Here is a 19923-nt window from a genome sequence, read left to right as displayed (position 1 = left end):
TACTGAACTCCACAGGTTGAACTCCACTGGCCACCTCTCCACCCAGTTTCTACAGGACATGCTACTGAACTCCACAGGTTGAACTCCACTGGCCACCTCTCCACCCGGTTTCTACAGGACATTCTACTGAACTACACAGGTTGAACTCCACTGGCCACCTCTCCACCCGGTTTCTACAGGACATTCTACTGAACTCCACAGGTTGAACTCCACTGGCCACCTCTCCACCCGGTTTCTACAGGACATTCTACTGAACTACACAGGTTGAACTCCACTGGCCACCTCTCCACCCGGTTTCTACAGGACATTCTACTGAACTACACAGGTTGAACTCCACTGGCCACCTCTCCACCCGGTTTCTACAGGACATTCTACTGAACTCCACAGGTTGAACTCCACTGGCCACCTCTCCACCCGGTTTGTCAATAGAAGACATGTAAAGGTCAGCCTTTCAGAATGTATGTTTGTCCTCTGTTTCTTATAGCTGCAGTTAAAACAGGTTTGGTTGTTTGGTGCCATATCGTATCGCTCCATCTAAACACTAAACAACAACAACACTCTGCATTAGACTGTATCTCTATTATGATTCATACTGACAAGACTACGGCATCTTCTCCCATTATCTCCTAATAACCACATACAAGAGACAAATAAACTAACTAACAAAGCAATTTCCCCTTTTCTCTCCCTCTCTCTCTTCTGCTCCACCTGCTCTCTCTCTCTCTCTCTCTCTCTCTCTCTCTCTCTCTTCTGCTCCACCTGCTCTCTCTCTCTCTCTCTCTCTCTCTCTCTCTCTCTTCTGCTCCACCTGCTCTCTCTCTCTCTCTCTCTCTCTCTAACTCTCTCTCTCTCTCTAACTCTCTCTCTCTCTCTCTCTCTCTCTCTCTCTCTCTCTCTCTCTCTCTCTCTCTCTCTCTCTCTCTCTCTCTCTCTCTCTCTCTCTCTCTCTCTCTCTCTCTCTCTCTCTCTCTCTCTCTCTCTCTCTCTCTCTCTCTCTCTCTCTCTCTCTCTCTCTCTCTATATATATATATATATAGAGCAGAACAGAATCCTGAGTTCCTGGATAACTGCTAGACATGGTTAATCACCAGAGAACACTCATTATTTACCATCCAATCTATTTACACACAAATACTACGTTCTACCCGAATGGGTTTCTCTTCTCTCTTCCACTAAGGGAGAACATCAGCCGACAGTGTACTAGACAGTGTACTAGACATTGTACTAGACAGTGTACTAGACAGTGTACTAGACAGTGTACTAGACAGTGTACTAGACAGTGTACTAGACAGTGTACTAGACATTGTACTAGACAGTGTACTAGACAGTGTACTAGACAGTGTACTAGACAGTGTACTAGACAGTGTACTAGACATTGTACTAGACAGTGTACTAGACAGTGTACTAGACAGTGTATTAGACATTGTACTAGACATTGTACTAGACAGTATACTAGATAGTGGTATTAGACATTGTACTAGACAGTGTACTAGACAGTATACTAGATAGTGGTATTAGACATTGTACTTGACAGTGTACTAGACAGTGTACTAGACAGTGTACTAGACATTGTACTAGACAGTGTACTAGACAGTGTACTAGACAGTGTACTAGACATTGTACTAGACAGTGTACTAGACAGTGTACTAGACAGTGTACTAGATAGTGTACTAGACATTGTACTAGACATTGTACTAGACAGTGTAGTTGACAGTGTACTAGACATTGTACTAGACAGTGTACTAGACATTGTACTAGACAGTATACTAGATAGTGGTATTAGACATTGTACTTGACAGTGTACTAGACAGTATACTAGATAGTGGTATTAGACATTGTACTTGACAGTGTACTAGACAGTGTATTAGACATTGTACTTGACAGTGTACTAGACAGTGTATTAGACATTGTACTAGACATTGTACTAGACAGTATACTAGATAGTGGTATTAGACATTGTACTTGACAGTGTACTAGACAGTGTATTAGACATTGTACTTGACAGTGTACTAGACAGTGTATTAGACATTGTACTAGACATTGTACTAGACAGTATACTAGATAGTGGTATTAGACATTGTACTAGACAGTGTACTAGATAGTGGTATTAGACATTGTACTAGACAGTGTACTAGACAGTGTATTAGACATTGTACTAGACATTGTACTAGACAGTATACTAGATAGTGGTATTAGACATTGTACTAGACAGTGTACTAGACAGTGTATTAGACATTGTACTAGACATTGTACTAGACAGTATACTAGATAGTGGTATTAGACATTGTACTTGACAGTGTACTAGACATTGTACTAGACATTGTACTAGACAGTATACTAGATAGTGGTATTAGACATTGTACTTGACAGTGTACTAGATAGTGTATTAGACAGTGTATAAGAACACACAACTTATGCATGATTACTCTGTTTCTGTTTTGTGTGTGTGTGTGTGTGTGTGTGTGTGTGTGTGTGTGTGTGTGTGTGTGTCCTGCCTGTCTCACCTGTAGTTTCTCCTCCAGGGCAGCGGTGGCGCTGTCTCCACTGTTCTCATCCACCACCACCACCATGTGTGTCAGAGAGTTGACACGCACCTGCTCCAACTCTAGGTCCTCCTGCAACAGCTACAACAGGCATGATAATTGGGTTGAGTCTAGTAGGGACAAAATGGAAGGAAATGGCCCAAAATGGAAGGAAATGGCCCAAAATGGAAGGAAATGGCCCAAAGTGGAAGGAAATGGAATGACACTATCTGAAGTGATCTAATAGTAAATGTCCATGATTATTTCACTAGGATGTGCTGTAATGAACATAACCCTGAAAGGACCCCAGCCCTGCAGGTAGCTAGATAGTAGGTGACCTACTTTGTGGTCCTCTACTTGGTGTTTAACATCCTCCAGGTCTGGCCCCATAGGCTGAGCCCCCATCCGCTTGATCCGCCCCTCTGTCAGCTCCAACCAATCAGTGAGCTGCTTCAACTGCTGGTGCTGAAGGTCCATCAACACCTCGTGGAGTCTGGGGGAGGAGGATGAGAGGAGAGAGGAGAGGAGAGAAGAGGAGGAGAAAAGAAGAGGAGAGGAGAAGAAAAGAGAGGGAGGAGGAGAAGAGAGGAGGAAAGGAGAGGAGGGGAGGAGAGGAGAAGAGGAGAGGAGAGAAAAAGAGGAGCGAAGAGAGGGAGAAGGAGAGGAGAGAAGAGAAGAGGAGAGGAGAAGAGCAGAGGGAAGGAGAGGAGTAGAGGAGAGGAGAGGAAAAGAGAGGGAGGAGGAGAGGAGGAGAGGAGAGGAGGAAAGGAGAGGAGAGGAGGAGAGGAGAAGAGGAGAGGAGAAGAGAGGGAGGAGGAGAGGAGGAGAGGAGAAGAGAGGGGGGAGGAGAGGAGAGGGGAAGTGAGGAAGGAGGAGAGAGGAAGGAGAGGAGGAGAGGAGAGACTGAGCAAAGAGGGCAGGGGGCTGTTGAGTACAGCTAGATCCTAACTAGACACCTCACAGAGAGCTGCAGCTGAGGTCTATTCAAAACATAATATTACCTTCAAGGACAGAGAGACATATTTCTCACCCAGAGAGACAGGCTGGCTTTCAGAGGAATTTGTGTTTGTTTGTGTGTGTGTGTGTGTGTGTGTGTGTGTGTGGTGTGTGTGTGTGTGTGTGTGTGTGTGTGTGTGTGTGTGTGTGTGTGTGTGTGCGCTTGTGTGTGCATGTGTGTGCATGTGTGTGCATGTGTGTGCTTGTGTGGGTGCATGCAAATGTGTGTGTGTGTGTGTACTTGTGTGTGTGCTTGTGTGTGTGGGTAGGTGCATGCAAAAGTCTGTGTGTGTTCCCAATCGAGAGCATCCTGTCGCACAATCGAGAGCATCCTGTCGGGCTGTATCACCGCCTGGTATGGCAGCTGCTCCGCCCATAACCGTAAGGCTCTCCAGAGGGTGGTGAGGTCTGCACAACGCATCACCGGGGGCAAACTACCTGCCCTCCAGGACACCTACAGTACCCGATGTCACAGGAAGGCCAAAAAGATCATCAAGGGCAACAACCACCCGAGCCACTGCCTGTTCACCCCACTACCATCTAGAAGGTGAGGTCAGTACAGGTGCATCAAAGCTGGGACCGAGAGACTGAAAAACAGCTTCTATCTCAAGGCCATCAGACTGTTAAACAGCATCACTAACATTGAGTGGCTGCTGTCAACATACTGAATCAAATCTCTAGCCACTTTAATAATTCAAAATTGGATGTAATAAATGTATAACTAGTCACTTTAAACAATGTCACTTTATATAATGTTTACATACCCTACATTACTCATATGTATATACTGTACTCTATACCATCTACTGCATCTTGCCTATGCTGCTCGGCCATCGCTCATCCATATATTTATATGTACTTATTCTTATTCATTCCTTTACAATTGTGTGTATAAGGTAGTTGTTGTGCAATTGGTAGATTACTTGTTAGATATTTCTGCACTGTCGGAACTAGAAGCACAAGCATTTTGCTACACTCGCATTAACATCTGCTAACCATGTGTATGTGACAAATCAAATTTGATTTGATTTTGATTTGTGTGTGTGTGTGTGTGTGCCTGCCTGTGTGTCTGTGTACAGTATGTGCAGGGTTGGGTAGGTTACTTTCTAAATGTAATCTGTTACAGCTAATAGTTACCGGTCCAAAATTGTAATCAGTAACGTAATTTTTGGATTAACCAAACTCAGTAACATAATCTGATTACATTCAGTTACTTTTAGATTACTTTCCCCTCAAGAGGCATTAAAAGAAGACACACATTTATATACTGCTCAAAAAAATAAAGGGAACACTTAAACAACACAATGTAACTCCAAGTCAATCACACTTCTGTGAAATCAAACTGTCCACTTAGGAAGCAACACTGATTGACAATAAATTTCACATGCTGTTGTGCAAATGGAATAGACAACAGGTGGAAATGATAGGCAATTAGCAAGACACCCCCAATAAAGGAGTGGTTCTGCAGGTGGAGACCACAGACCACTTCTCAGTTCCTATGCTTCCTGGCTGATGTTTTGGTCACTTTTGAATGCTGGCGGTGCTTTCACTCTAGTGGTAGCATGAGACGGAGTCTACAACCCACACAAGTGGCTCAGGTAGTGCAGCTCATCCAGGATGGCACATCAATGCGAGCTGTGGCAAGAAGGTTTGCTGTGTCTGTCAGCGTAGTGTCCAGAGCATGGAGGCGCTTACAGGAGACAGGCCAGTACATCAGGAGACGTGGAGGAGGCCGTAGGAGGGCAACAACCCAGCAGCTGGACCGCTACCTCCGCCTTTCTGCAAGGAGGAGCAGGAGAAGCACTGCCAGAGCCCTGCAAAATGACCTCCAGCAGGCCACAAATGTGCATGTGTCTGCTCAAACGGTCAGAAACAGACTCCATGAGGGTGGTATGAGGGCCCGACGTCCACAGGTGGGGGTTGTGCTTACAGCCCAATGCCGTGCAGGACGTTTGGCATTTGCCAGAGAACACCAAGATTGGCAAATTCGCCACTGGCGCCCTGTGCTCTTCACAGATGAAAGCAGGTTCACACTGAGCACATGTGACAGACGTGACAGTCTGGAGACGCCGTGGAGAACGTTCTGCTGCCTGCAACATCCTCCAGCATGACCGGTTTGGTGGTGGGTCAGTCATGGTGTGGGGTGGCATTTCTTTGGGGGGCCGCACAGCCCTCCATGTGCTCGCCAGAGGTAGCCTGACTGCCATTAGGTACCGAGATGAGATCCTCAGACCCCTTGTGAGACCATATGCTGGTGCGGTTGGCCTCCTAATGCAAGACAATGCTAGACCTCATGTGGCTGGAGTGTGTCAGCAGTTCCTGCAAGAGGAAGGCATTGATGCTATGGACTGGCCCGCCCGTTCCCCAGACCTGAATCCAATTGAGCACATCTGGGACATCATGTCTCGCTCCATCCACCACAGACTGTCCAGGAGTTGGCGGATGCTTTAGTCCAGGTCTGGGAGGAGATCCCTCAGGTGACCATCCACCACCTCATCAGGAGCATGCCCAGGCGTTGTAGGGAGGTCATACAGGCACGTGGAGGCCACACACACTACTGAGCCTCATTTTGACTTGTTTTAAGGACATTCCATCAAAGTTGGATCAGCCTGTAGTGTGGTTTTCCACTTTAATTTTGAGTGTGACTCCAAATCCAGACCTCCATGGGTTGATAAATTGGATTTCCATTGATTATTATTGTGTGATTTTGTTGTCAGCACATTCAACTATGTAAAGAAAAAAGTATTTAATAAGATTATTTCATTCATTCAGATCTAGGATGTGTTATTTTAGTGTTCCCTTTATTTTTTTGAGCAGTGTATTATCAATTGAACAACATCTACTGCAGGATAAATCAATGTTAGAGTTTACATAGCTGTGTCACGTCCTGACCAGTGAAAGAGGTCATTTGCCATAGTAGAATGGTCAGGGCGTGGCAGGGGGGTTTGTTTTGTATGTATTTTGGGTTTTCTGTTTCTATGTGTTGGTTTTCATGTTCGGCCAGGTATGGTTTCCAATCAGAGGCAGGTGTCTTTCGTTGTCTCTGATTGGAAGCCATACTTAGGCAGCCTGTTTTTCCTTTGGGGTTGTGGGTAGTTGTTTTCCGTTTTAGTCGTAGTACCTGACGGGACTGTTGTTGGTCGTTTTCTTGTTTTGCTGTTTGAAGTGTTTTCATTAAAGAAAAAGAATGAGCACTATCCACGCTGCGTCTTGGTCTCCATTCCACGACCCCTGTGACAAGCTGGCCATATATGGATGTTACATTCTACTTTATGGGTTGGTTATGTAGGCTTCTTCAGACCCATCGCTTTCTAAAACACATAATTATACCATTAGGCTATATCTTTACATTAAACACCAGAGTGTTTCAGATTTACAGTCGTTCCAATTCATTAAATACCCCTTGCTCTTCAAGAAGAGGACTGGGAAATGTAACAACACCACGGGGGAGTTGAGGAGAGGACTGGGAAATGTAACAACACCACGGGGGAGTTGAGGAGAGGACTGGGAAATGTAACAACACCACGGGGGAGTTGAGGAGAGGACTGGGAAATGTAACAACACCACCACGGGGGAGTTGAGAAGAGGACTGGGAAATGTAACAACACCACGGGGGAGTTGAGGAGAGGACTGGGAAATGTAACAACACCACCACGGGGGAGTTGAGGAGAGGACTGGGAAATGTAACAACACCACCACGGGGGAGTTGAGGAGAGGACTGGGAAATGTAACAACACCACGGGGGAGTTGAGGAGAGGACTGGGAAATGTAACAACACCACCACGGGGGAGTTGAGGAGAGGACTGGGAAATGTAACAACACCACCACGGGGGAGTTGAGGAGAGGACTGGGAAATGTAACAACACCACGGGGGAGTTGAGGAGAGGACTGGGAAATGTAACAACACCACCACGGGGGAGTTGAGGAGAGGACTGGGAAATGTAACAACACCACCACGGGGGAGTTGAGGAGAGGACTGGGAAATGTAACAACACCACGGGGGAGTTGAGGAGAGGACTGGGAAATGTAACAACACCACGGGGGAGTTGAGGAGAGGACTGGGAAATGTAACAACACCACGGGGGAGTTGAGGAGAGGACTGGGAAATGTAACAACACCACCACGGGGGAGCTGAGGAGAGGACTGGGAAATGTAACAACACCACACGGGGGAGCTGAGGAGAGGACTGGGAAATGTAACAACACCACGGGGGAGTTGAGGAGAGGACTGGGAAATGTAACAACACCACCACGGGGGAGTTGAGGAGAGGACTGGGAAATGTAACAACACCACCACGGGGGAGTTGAGGAGAGGACTGGGAAATGTAACAACACCACGGGGGAGTTGAGGAGAGGACTGGGAAATGTAACAACACCACCACGGGGGAGTTGAGGAGAGGACTGGGAAATGTAACAACACCACCACGGGGGAGTTGAGGAGAGGACTGGGAAATGTAACAACACCACCACGGGGGAGTTGAGGAGAGGACTGGGAAATGTAACAACACCACGGGGGAGTTGAGGAGAGGACTGGGAAATGTAACAACACCACCACGGGGGAGTTGAGGAGAGGACTGGGAAATGTAACAACACCACGGGGGAGTTGAGGAGAGGACTGGGAAATGTAACAACACCACGGGGGAGTTGAGGAGAGGACTGGGAAATGTAACAACACCACGGGGGAGTTGAGGAGAGGACTGGGAAATGTAACAACACCACGGGGGAGTTGAGGAGAGGACTGGGAAATGTAACAACACCACCACGGGGGAGTTGAGAAGAGGACTGGGAAATGTAACAACACCACCACGGGGGAGTTGAGGAGAGGACTGGGAAATGTAACAACACCACGGGGGAGTTGAGAAGAGGACTGGGAAATGTAACAACACCACCACGGGGGAGTTGAGGAGAGGACTGGGAAATGTAACAACACCACCACGGGGGAGTTGAGGAGAGGACTGGGAAATGTAACAACACCACGGGGGAGTTGAGGAGAGGACTGGGAAATGTAACAACACCACGGGGGAGTTGAGGAGAGGACTGGGAAATGTAACAACACCACCACGGGGGAGTTGAGGAGAGGACTGGGAAATGTAACAACAACACCACGGGGGAGTCGAGGAGAGGACTGGGAAATGTAACAACACCACCACGGGGGAGTTGAGGAGAGGACTGGGAAATGTAACAACACCACCACGGGGGAGTTGAGGAGAGGACTGGGAAATGTAACAACACCACGGGGGAGTTGAGAAGAGGAGGAACTCTCTCAAGCTGTTATTCCACAGGCTGGGAGCCACACTATGCAGCTGTTGCAAGAGCGCATTTTTTCACTGGCTGTCCACTGGTCACAAAAACAATGATTGATTGGCAGCTTAAACTTCTTGAATTCAACCATTGTTGGATTAAATACACATATACGTTTGTGAACAGCCATCCACAACATTCACAACCTCCACAACATTCACAACCTCCACAACCTCCACAACATTCACAACCTCCACAACCTCCACAACATTCACAACATTCACAACCTCCACAACATTCACAACCTCCACAACCTCCACAATCTCCACAACATTCACAACCTCCACAACCTCCACAATCTCCACAATCTCCACAAGCTCCACAATCTCCACAACCTCCACAACCTCCACAACCTCCTCAACCTCCTCAACCTCCTCAACCTCCACAACCTCCACAACCTCCACAACCTCCTCAACCTCCACAACCTCCACAACCTCCACAACCTCCACAACCTCCACAACCTCCTCAACCTCCTCAACCTCCTCAACCTCCACAACCTCCACAACCTCCTCAACCTCCTCAACCTCCTCAACCTCCTCAACCTCCTCAACCTCCACAACCTCCACAACCTCCACAACCTCCTCAACCTCCACAACCTCCACAACCTCCTCAACCTCCTCAACCTCCACAACCTCCACAACCCATGATACTAAATAGTAATAATAGCTAAATCAGAGAGCAGCAGTGTGATTCACATTTGTTATTTTTTACTTAACACTTATTCTTCTTAAAACTGCATTGTTGTTTAAGGGCCTGTCAGTCAGCATTTCACTGTAAGGTCTACACCTGTTGTATTTGAGGCATGTGACAAATAACATTTGATTTGATTTGATCAATGCGCTATGCAGCCCAGATATCAGTAATAAGTGATATCCATATCGCCCGTTGGGCTACACCACTACTGTCGTCTTTACCTCCAAGAATTTATTCAAGTTGGATAATCTTTGGATGCCGACAGAAGTCACACCATTGGAAGACATAGCTTGGACTGTAGCCTACAAAAGCCTATTCCTGCTCTTTTCCCGCAATCCATCAAACACATTTGGTGTGTCATCATAGTGGTCTCTGAGTTGTGGTCAGACTCACTTAGGTGGAACAAATTTGCTCCTTTTTTCAATGCTGATTTGAATGTCATTGAGAAAACAGAAAGCTGTCATAAAGAATTGTTTCACAAACATCCTTTCTGAATTTAAAAGTAATCTGAGAAGTAATCATCTAGTTCTTACAAAAGTATCTGTAATCCGATTACAATATTTTAGTTAGTAGCGTAACGGATTACAGTTACTGTTTTTTGTAATATGTTACATGTAATCTGTTATTCCCCAACCCTGTGTATGTGTGGAGTCATTATGGAGGGATCAGGGGTTAGGAAGTGATGGAGTGGTCTCTGTGACTGGGGCCTCCCCGGAATAATGCATTGGCTTCTCTGGTTGATGAATTCCTTAACACATGTTCTCACTGATTACCAGCAGAGATTACCAGCAGAGATTACCAGCAGAGATTACGAGCAGACATTACCAGCAGAGATTACCAGCAGAGATTACCAGCAGACATTACCAGCAGACATTACGAGCAGACATTACCAGCAGACATTACGAGCAGACATTACGAGCAGACATTACCAGCAGAGATTACCAGCAGACATTACCAGCAGACATTACGAGCAGACATTACCAGCAGACATTACCAGCAGACATTACCAGCAGACATTACCAGCAGACATTACGAGCAGACATTACCAGCAGAGATTACCAGCAGACATTACGAGCAGACATTACCAGCAGAGATTACCAGCAGACATTACCAGCAGACATTACCAGCAGACATTACCAGCAGACATTACCAGCAGAGATTACGAGCAGACATTACCAGCAGACATTACCAGCAGACATTACCAGCAGAGATTACCAGCAGACATTACGAGCAGACATTACCAGCAGACATTACCAGCAGACATTACCAGCAGAGATTACCAGCAGACATTACGAGCAGACATTACCAGCAGACATTACCAGCAGACATTACCAGCAGACATTATGAGCAGACATTACCAGCAGACATTACCAGCAGACATTACCAGCAGACATTACCAGCAGACATTACCAGCAGACATTACCAGCAGAGATTTCCAAGAGGGAGGCAGGTGATAATCACCCTAATGTAGGTATGGTCCATAGGTTGTCTGCCTGTGTGTGTGTGTGTGTGTGTGTGTGTGTGTGTGTGTGTGTGTGTGTGTGTGTGTGTGTGTGTGTGTGTGTATCCATCCATGTGTGTGTGTGTGTGTAGGCATCCATCCATGTGTGTGTGTGCCCTACCTGCTCTGTTTCTCCATGCTAGCCACTCTGAGGTGTTCCCAGCGGGAGTTGAGGAGGTTCATCTGCTCCCTGACCTCTTTCTCCTCCTCCTCCGTTAAATGGCCCTCACCCAGCAGGGCACTGCCCGCACGCAGCACCCTGCCCACACTGCCCTGGTGGGATGTCAGCTCCACCATGTAGCCCTGAGAGAACACACACACACACACACACACACACACACACACACACACACACACACACACACACACACACACACACAGACACAGGGACACACAGACACACACATAGACACAGGAACACACAGACACACACATAGACACAGGAACACACAGACACACACACGCACACAGGAACACACACACACACACATAGACACAGGAACACACAGACACACACATAGACACAGGAACACACAGACACACACACACACACAGGAATACACAGACACACACATAGACACAGGAATACACAGACACACACATAGACACAGGAATACACAGACACACACATAGACACAGGAACACACAGACACACACACACACACACAGGAACACACAGACACACACACACACACACACACACCCAGTACATGTTATAGTATATAATGAACACCGGGGGAAAACACACAGTCAGGTTTTCTACCTGAACAGATATTCCCTTCATCTTTCCTTTCTTCTTCCATTGTGTTGTAATTCATTATTATAAACTAAACTACCCTTGGACTTTTTACACATTTTGTTGTTTTACAGCCTGAAGTTAAAATTGATTCAATTGAGAGGTTTTGTCACTGGCCTACCCACAATACCCCATAATGTCAAAGTGGAATTATGTTTTCGATTTTTTTACCAAATTAATTAAAAATGAAAAGCTGAAATGCCTTGAGTCAATAAGTATTCAACCTCTTTGTTATGGCAAGACTAAATAAGTTCAGGAGTAAAAATGTGCTTAACAAGTCACATAATAAGTTGCATGGACTCTGTGTGCAATAACAGTGTTTAACATGATTTTTGAATGACTTCCTCATCTCTGTACCCCACACATACAATTATTTGTAAAGTCCCTCAGTCAGGCAGTGAATTTCAAACACAGATTCAACCACAAATACCAGGGAGGTTTTCCAATGCCTCACAAAGAAAGGCACCTATTGGTAGATGGGTAAAAATAAAACAGCAGACATTGCATATCCCTTTGAGCATGGTGAAGTTATTAATTCCACTTTGGATGGTGTATCAATACACCCCGTCACTACAAAGATACAGGCGTCCTTCCTAACTCAGTTGCCGGAGAGCAAGGAAACCACTCAGGGATAGTTACTCCACAATAGTAACCTAATTGACTGAGGGAAAAAAAGAAGCCTGTACAAAATTATAATATCTACAGAACATGTATCCGGTTTGCAACAAGGCACTAAATTAATACTGCAAAAGAATTGCAAAACAGTTAACTTTTTGTCCGGAATAAAAAGTGTTATGTTTGGGCAAATCCAATACAACACATTACTGAATACCACTCTCCATATTTTCAAGCATAGTGGTGGCTGCATCATGTTATGGGTATGCTTGTCATCGTTAAACATTCACTTTGTCATTGAGATTTGTTATTTTATTTAATCCATTGTGAATTCAAGCTGAAACAAAACAAAATGTGGAATAAGTCAAGGGGTATGAATACTTTCTGAAGGCCCTGTAGCTATGTCCCCTCTATGGTGTCCCTAGTGTTCATCGCTCTTAAAAACACACAATGTAACAAAGCATGATAAAGCATGATAAAGCATGACAAAGCATGATAAAGCATGATAAAGCATGATAAAGCATGACAATAATGCACAATGAAGTTTCGCAAGTTTTGCGCTTGAAACCCTACAGTACCTCGTGTGTTATATGGTATATATCTCCTCTGGAGTGTCCCTACCTCGTGTGTTATATGGTATATATCCCCTCTGGAGTGTCCCTACCTCGTGTGTTATATGGTATATATCCCCTCTGGAGTGTCCCTATCCCATGTGTTATATGGTATATATCCCCTCTGGAGTGTCTCTACCCCGTGTGTTATATTAAATAAACTCAACTGATATATTTCCCCTCTGGAGTGTCCCTACCTCGTGTATTATATGGTATATATCCCCTCTGGGGTGTCCCTACCTCGTGTGTTATATGGTATATTTCCCCTCTGGAGTGTCCCTACCTCGTGTGTTATATTAAATAAACTCAACTGATATATTTCCCCTCTGGAGTGTCCCTACCTCGTGTGTTATATGGTATATATCCCCTCTGGAGTGTCCCTACCTCGTGTGTTATATGGTATATATCCCCTCTGGAGTGTCCCTACCTCGTGTGTTATATTGTATATATCCCCTCTGGAGTGTCCCTACCTCGTGTGTTATATGGTATATATCCCCTCTGGAGTGTCCCTACCTCGTGTTTTATATTGTATATATCCCCTCTGGAGTGTTCCTACCTCGTGTGTTATATGGTATATATCCCCTCTGGAGTGTCCCTACCTTGTGTGTTATATGGTATATATCCCCTCTGGAGTGTCCCTACCTCGTGTGTTATATGGTATATATCCCCTCTGGGGTGTCCCTACCTCGTGTGTTATATTGTATATATCCCCTCTGGAGTGTCCCTACCTCGTGTGTTATATAGTATATATCCCCTCTGGAGTGTCCCTACCTCGTGTGTTATATGGTATATATCCCCTCTGGAGTGTCCCTACCTCGTGTGTTATATAGTATATATCCCCTCTGGAGTGTCCCTACCTCGTGTGTTATATAGTATATATCCCCTCTGGAGTGTCCCTACCTCGTGTGTTATATGGTATATATCCCCTCGGGGGACCCCTACCTCGTGTGTTATATGGTATATATCCCCTCTGGAGTGTCCCTACCTCGTGTGTTATATTGCATATATCCCCTCTGGAGTGTCCCTACCTCGTGTGTTATATGGTATATATCCCCTCTGGGGTGTCCCTACCTCGTGTGTTATATGGTATATATCCCCTCTAGAGTGTCCCTACCCCGTGTGTTATATGGTATATATCCCCTCTGGAGTGTCCCTACCCCGTGTGTTATATGGTATATATCCCCTCTGAGGTGTCCCTACCTCGTGTGTTATATGGTATATATCCCCTCTGGGGTGTCCCTACCCCGTGTGTTATATTGTATATATCCCCTCTGGAGTGTCCCTACCTCGTGTGTTATATAGTATATATCCCCTCTGGAGTGTCCCTACCTCGTGTGTTATATTGTATATATCCCCTCTGGAGTGTCCCTACCTCGTGTGTTATATGGTATATATCCCCTCTGGAGTGTCCCTACCTTGTGTGTTATATGGAATATATCCCCTCTGGAGTGTCCCTACCTCGTGTGTTATATGGTATATATCCCCTCTGGGGTCCCCTACCTCGTGTGTTATATGGTATATATCCCCTCTAGAGTGTCCCTACCCCGTGTGTTATATGGTATATATCCCCTCTGGAGTGTCCCTACCCCGTGTGTTATATGGTATATATCCCCTCTGAGGTGTCCCTACCTCGTGTGTTATATGGTATATATCCCCTCTGGGGTGTCCCTACCTCGTGTGTTATATAGTATATATCCCCTCTGGGGTGTCCCTACCCCGTGTGTTATATAGTATATATCCCCTCTGGGGTGTCCCTACCTCGTGTGTTATATAGTATATATCCCCTCCGGAGTGTCCCTACCTCGTGTGTTATATAGTATATATCCCCTCTGGGGTGTCCCTACCTTGTGTGTTATATGGTATATATCCCCTCTGGGGTGTCCCTACCTCGTGTGTTATATAGTATATATCCCCTCTGGGGTGTCCCTACCTTGTTTGTTATATGGTATATATCCCCTCTGGGGTGTCCCTACCTCGTGTGTTATATGGTATATATCCCCTCTGGGGTGTCCCTACCTTGTGTGTTATATGGTATATATCCCCTCTGGGGTGTCCCTACCTTGTGTGTTATATGGTATATATCCCCTCTGGAGTGTCCCTACCTCGTGTGTTATATTAAATAAACTCAACTGATATATATATTCTCTGGGGTGTCACTACCTCGTGTGTGTGGAACTGCTCCTTGACCTCCTCTACGTGAGAGGAGATGGGGGGCTGGGCCTGCAGGCCATCCTCTGCAGACAGCAGCCAGGTCAGGACCTCCTCCAGGATGCTCTGGTAGTCTTCCAGCTGGGTGGCCCCAGGGGCCAGCGGGCTCAGGCCCCGCTCCAGGTCATCCTGACTGCCCCCACGCAGCAGCTGGGTCTGGGGTGGGGAGGAGGAGAAGAGGGGAGATGGAGGGGGAGGGAGAAGGAGAAGGAGAGGGAGATGGAAAAGGAAAAGGAGAGAGGGGAGGGAGGGAGGGGGTGAGGGGAGGGGTAAGGTGGAGAGAGAGAGGGTTAGGAGAGGGGAGATGGGAGATGGAGGGGGAGATGGAAAAGGAAAGAGAGGGGAGGGGAGAGGGAGGGAGGGAGAGGGGCGGGGGAAGGGGGAGAGAGAGGGTTAGGAGAGGGAGATGAGGCAGTGGACTGAAGAGCGTGGTTAGACTCACCACTGACAATAAACAAATTGCTCTCTTGGAAATGGTAAGAGAATCGTTCCCCACTACATTAACACGGCTTCCTCTCCTAGGGAGTCTCAACAGTCTGAAGACTTCCTGCCTTGAAGGGAAGGGAGTGTGATGAGGAATGGAAGTCTATGGTGCCAAAACACATTAGAGGTGTGAAGCACAGAAACCCCCGCACACACACACACACACACACACACACACACACACACACACACACACACACACACACCTGCTGCAGAGGCAAACAAAAGGCAACACTCTATCCAAAAGCATAATTACAACATACACACAAACACACAGACAGACAGAAACACACATTGACTCATGGTGACAAAGCCAAACACACAGGTGCATTAGTCAGCAGCACAAACAGAGCGTCTGGTGTGTTGTGTTGTGGTGCTGTTAGCCAAGCTGTGCTGTGCCGTTGCCATGCCGTTCAAAAGCTCCACATGCTCTGTAGACACAGACATACTCTGAGATTTTTGTCAGTCACTGGTACACCTGGAGAACCCAGATAACTGTTAATTTAGCCTGGGGGGAGATGTGGGGAGGTAGGCCGAGCTGAGCCTGGCCAAGCCAGAGACACAGGGCGCGTTCCAGGGTGTCTTTATTGTAGTCATATTGCACAGATCATCAAATCTCACAATGTCCAGAGAAGTGTTCAACTGCAATGAAGACTACCTGCTACGTAGCCACAGGCTCAGCCTCAGCTCTGTTCAGCCATGGATGGACACCCAGGAGGAGAGGAGAGGAGAGGAGAGGAGAGGGGAGGGGAGAGGAGAGGGGAGGGGAGGGGAGGGGAGGGAAGGGGAGAGGAGAGGAGAGGGGAGGGGAGAGGAGAGGAGAGGAGAGGAGAGGAGAGGAGGGAGGGAGGGAGGGAGGGGAGGGGAGGGGAGAGGAGAGGAGAGGAGAGGAGAGGAGAGGAGAGGAGAGGAGAGGAGAGGAGAGGAGAGGAGAGGAGAGGAGAGGAGAGGAGAGGAGAGAGCTACAGCTGTGAGACTACAGACTGGGTAGGTAGTTAGCAGTAGACACAGACCTGCTCAGTAAATCGTCTCCTCTTTTGTTCAGGTGACTTGACATATGCAGCTTGACTGTAGGCATAGCTTTTATAGTGAGGTTTAGGAGAGGGGGAGGGGGTACGAACCCGCCCCTGAGACACACTCACTGTGATCTGAGAGAGAGACAGAGAGACAGTGAGAGAGAGAGAGAGAGAGAGAGGGAGAGAGAGAGAGAGACAAAGAGAGAGAGGGAGAGAGAGGGAGAGAGAGAGTGAGAGAGGGAGAGAGGGAGAGAGAGAGAGGGGGAGAGAGAGAGGGAGAGAGGGAGAGACAAAGAGAGAGAGTGAGAGAGAGAGGGAGAGAGTGAGAGAGGGAGAGAGCGAGAGAGAGAGAGAGAGAGAGAGAGAGAGCAAGAGGGAGAGAGAGATGGGGAGAGAGAGAGAGAGAGAGTGAGAGAGGGAGAGAGCGAGAGAGAGAGAGAGAGAGAGAGAGAGAGAGTGAGAGAGAGCAAGAGGGAGAGAGAGATGGGGAGAGAGAGAGAAAGAGAGAGAGAGAGAGAAAGGGGAGAGAAAGAAAAAAGAAGACAAATGGAAGAAGACAAGAAGAGAAAACAAGAAGAGGGAGGGAGAGGAAAAGGAGAGAGAAAATTGGGTGAAGGACAGGACAAGAGAGGAGGAGTCAGAGGGAGGAGAGGAGAGAGAGAGGGTGAAGGACAGGAAAAGAGAGAGTCAGAGGGAGGAGAGGAGAGGGTGAAGGACAGGAAAAGAGAGGGAGAGTCAGAGGGAGGAGAGGAGAAGAGAGGGAGAGGGTGAAGGACAGGAAAATAGAGTCAGAGGGAGGAGAGGAGAGGAGAGGGAGAGGGTGAAGGACAGGAAAAGAGAGGGAGAGTCAGAGGGAGGAGAGGAGAAGAGAGGGAGAGAGTGAAAGACAGGAAAAGAGAGGGAGAGTCAGAGGGAGGAGAGGAGAAGAGAGGGAGAGAGTGAAGGACAGGAAAAGAGAGGGAGAGTCAGAGGGAGGGGAGGGAGAGGGAAGAAGGGAGGATGGGATCGAGGGTAGGAGCGAGAGAAAAAGACAGAAGACAGACGCAAAGGCATGTGTGGTTGGGTGGGTGAAAGGGTGAGAGAGACAGAGAAAGAGAGCGAGTGGAGGAGAGAGATTAGAGGAGAGAGAGTGGGGGAGAGAGTGGAGGAGAGAGATTGGAGGAGAAAATGAAACAGATGTGAAAGGAAGGGCAAGAGTATCAGAGCAACAGAGACAGTTTAGAAAATACAGGGTATTTATATAGAGTACATCAGCAACACATAAACACAGAGAGCAGCATCCATTATACTGGATTAAACCCTCCCCTAAACACAGAGAGAGCAGCATCAATTATACTGGATTAAACCCTCCCCTAAACACAGAGAGAGCAGCATCCATTATAGTGGATTAAACCCTCCCCTAAACACAGAGAGAGCAGCATCCATTATACTGGATTAACCCCTAAAGACACAGAGAGCAGCATCCATTATACTGGATTAACCCCTAAAGACAGAGAGAGCAGCATCCATTATACTGGATTAACCCCTAAAGACAGAGAGAGCAGCATCCATTATACTGGATTAAACCCTCCCCTAAAGACAGAGAGAGCAGCATCCATTACACTGGATTAACCCCTAAAGACAGAGAGAGCAGCATCCATTATACTGGATTAAACCCTCCCCTAAAGACAGAGAGAGCAGCATCCATTACACTGGATTAACCCTTAAAGACAGAGAGAGCAGCATCCATTATACTGGATTAACCCCTAAAGACAGAGAGAGCAGCATCCATTATAGTGGATTAACCCCTAAAGACAGAGAGAGCAGCATCCATTATACTGGATTAACCCCTCCCCTAAAGACAAAGAGAGCAGCATCCATTATACTGGATTAAACCCTAAAGACAGAGAGAGCAGCATCCATTATACTGGATTAACCCCTAAAGACACAGAGAACAGCATCCATTATAGTGGATTAACCCCTAAAGACAGAGAGAGCAGCATCCATTATAGTGGATTAAACCCTCCCCTAAACACAGAGAGAGCAGCATCCATTATACTGGATTAACCCCTAAAGACCGAGAGAGCAGCATCCATTATAGTGGATTAACCCCTAAAGACAGAGAGAGCAGCATCCATTATACTGGATTAACCCCTAAAGACAGAGAGAGCAGCATCCATTATAGTGGATTAACCCCTAAAGACAGAGAGAGCAGCATCCATTATACTGGATTAACCCCTAAAGACAGAGAGAGCAGCATCCATTATAGTGGATTAACCCCTAATGACAGAGAGAGCAGCATCCATTATAGTGGATTAAACCCTCCCCTAAAACACAGAGAGAGCAGCATCCATTATACTGGATTAACCCCTCCCCTAAAGACAGAAAGAGCAGTATCAATTATACTGGATTAACCCCTAAAGACACAGAGAACAGCATCCATTATAGTGGATTAACCCCTAAAGACAGAGAGAGCAGCATCCATTATAGTGGATTAAACCCTCCCCTAAACACAGAGAGAGCAGCATCCATTATACTGGATTAACCCCTAAAGACACAGAGAGCAGCATCCATTATAGTGGATTAACCCCTAAAGACAGAGAGAGCAGCATCCATTATACTGGACTAAACCCTCCTCTTAAAACAGAGAGAGCAGCATCCATTACACTGGATTAACCCCTAAAAACAGAGAGAGCAGCATCCATTATAGTGGATTAACCCCTAAAGACAGAGAGAGCAGCATCCATTATACTGGATTAACCCTAAAGACAGAGAGAGCAGCATCCATTATACTGGATTAACCCCTAAAGACAGAGAGAGCAGCCTCCATTATAGTGGATTAACCCCTAAAGACAGAGAGAGCAGCATCCATTATAGTGGATTAACCCCTAAAGACAGAGAGAGCAGCATCCATTATAGTGGATTAACCCCTAAAGACAGAGAGAGCAGCATCCATTACAGTGGATTAAACCCTCCCTACTGTAACTCCCCAGTCTGAACAACAGATCCCGGATCAGAATCTGCTCACATCTCAACAATACACTGTGAACCAGGCTGGATGACAGCTGGGCCCTTTTTCAGAGTAGGACTGCTGATCTAGGATCAGGTCACCCTTGTCGAGATGATTGTATTCGTTATGATCTAAAAGGCTAAACTGATCCCACATCAACATTCCTACTCTGAGAAGCTTGATACATACGGAC

General features: G+C 46.7%; 1 protein-coding gene across 8 annotated transcripts in view; it reads right to left on the bottom strand.

Moving 5' to 3' along the window:
• Positions 1-19923, bottom strand: part of LOC115188717 (dystrophin) — a 208717-nt gene that overhangs the window by 162626 nt on the left and 26168 nt on the right. For 7 of the 8 annotated variants that reach the window (XM_029747452.1, XM_029747449.1, XM_029747450.1 and 4 more), the window contains exons 4-8: positions 16739-16873; positions 15195-15398; positions 11134-11315; positions 2865-3015; positions 2505-2624 (exon numbers count right to left, since the gene is read on the bottom strand). In XM_029747452.1, the coding sequence (XP_029603312.1) occupies positions 2505-2624; positions 2865-3015; positions 11134-11315; positions 15195-15398; positions 16739-16873 (792 nt within the window). The remainder of the gene's footprint in view (positions 1-2504; positions 2625-2864; positions 3016-11133; positions 11316-15194; positions 15399-16738; positions 16874-19923) is intronic. The other variant, XM_029747455.1, reaches the window with a different exon arrangement.

The sequence above is a fragment of the Salmo trutta genome, unplaced genomic scaffold (genome assembly GCF_901001165.1).
Source record: "Salmo trutta unplaced genomic scaffold, fSalTru1.1, whole genome shotgun sequence".
Classification (NCBI taxonomy): domain Eukaryota; kingdom Metazoa; phylum Chordata; class Actinopteri; order Salmoniformes; family Salmonidae; genus Salmo; species Salmo trutta.
This window is presented reverse-complemented; position numbering and strand designations above follow the sequence as displayed.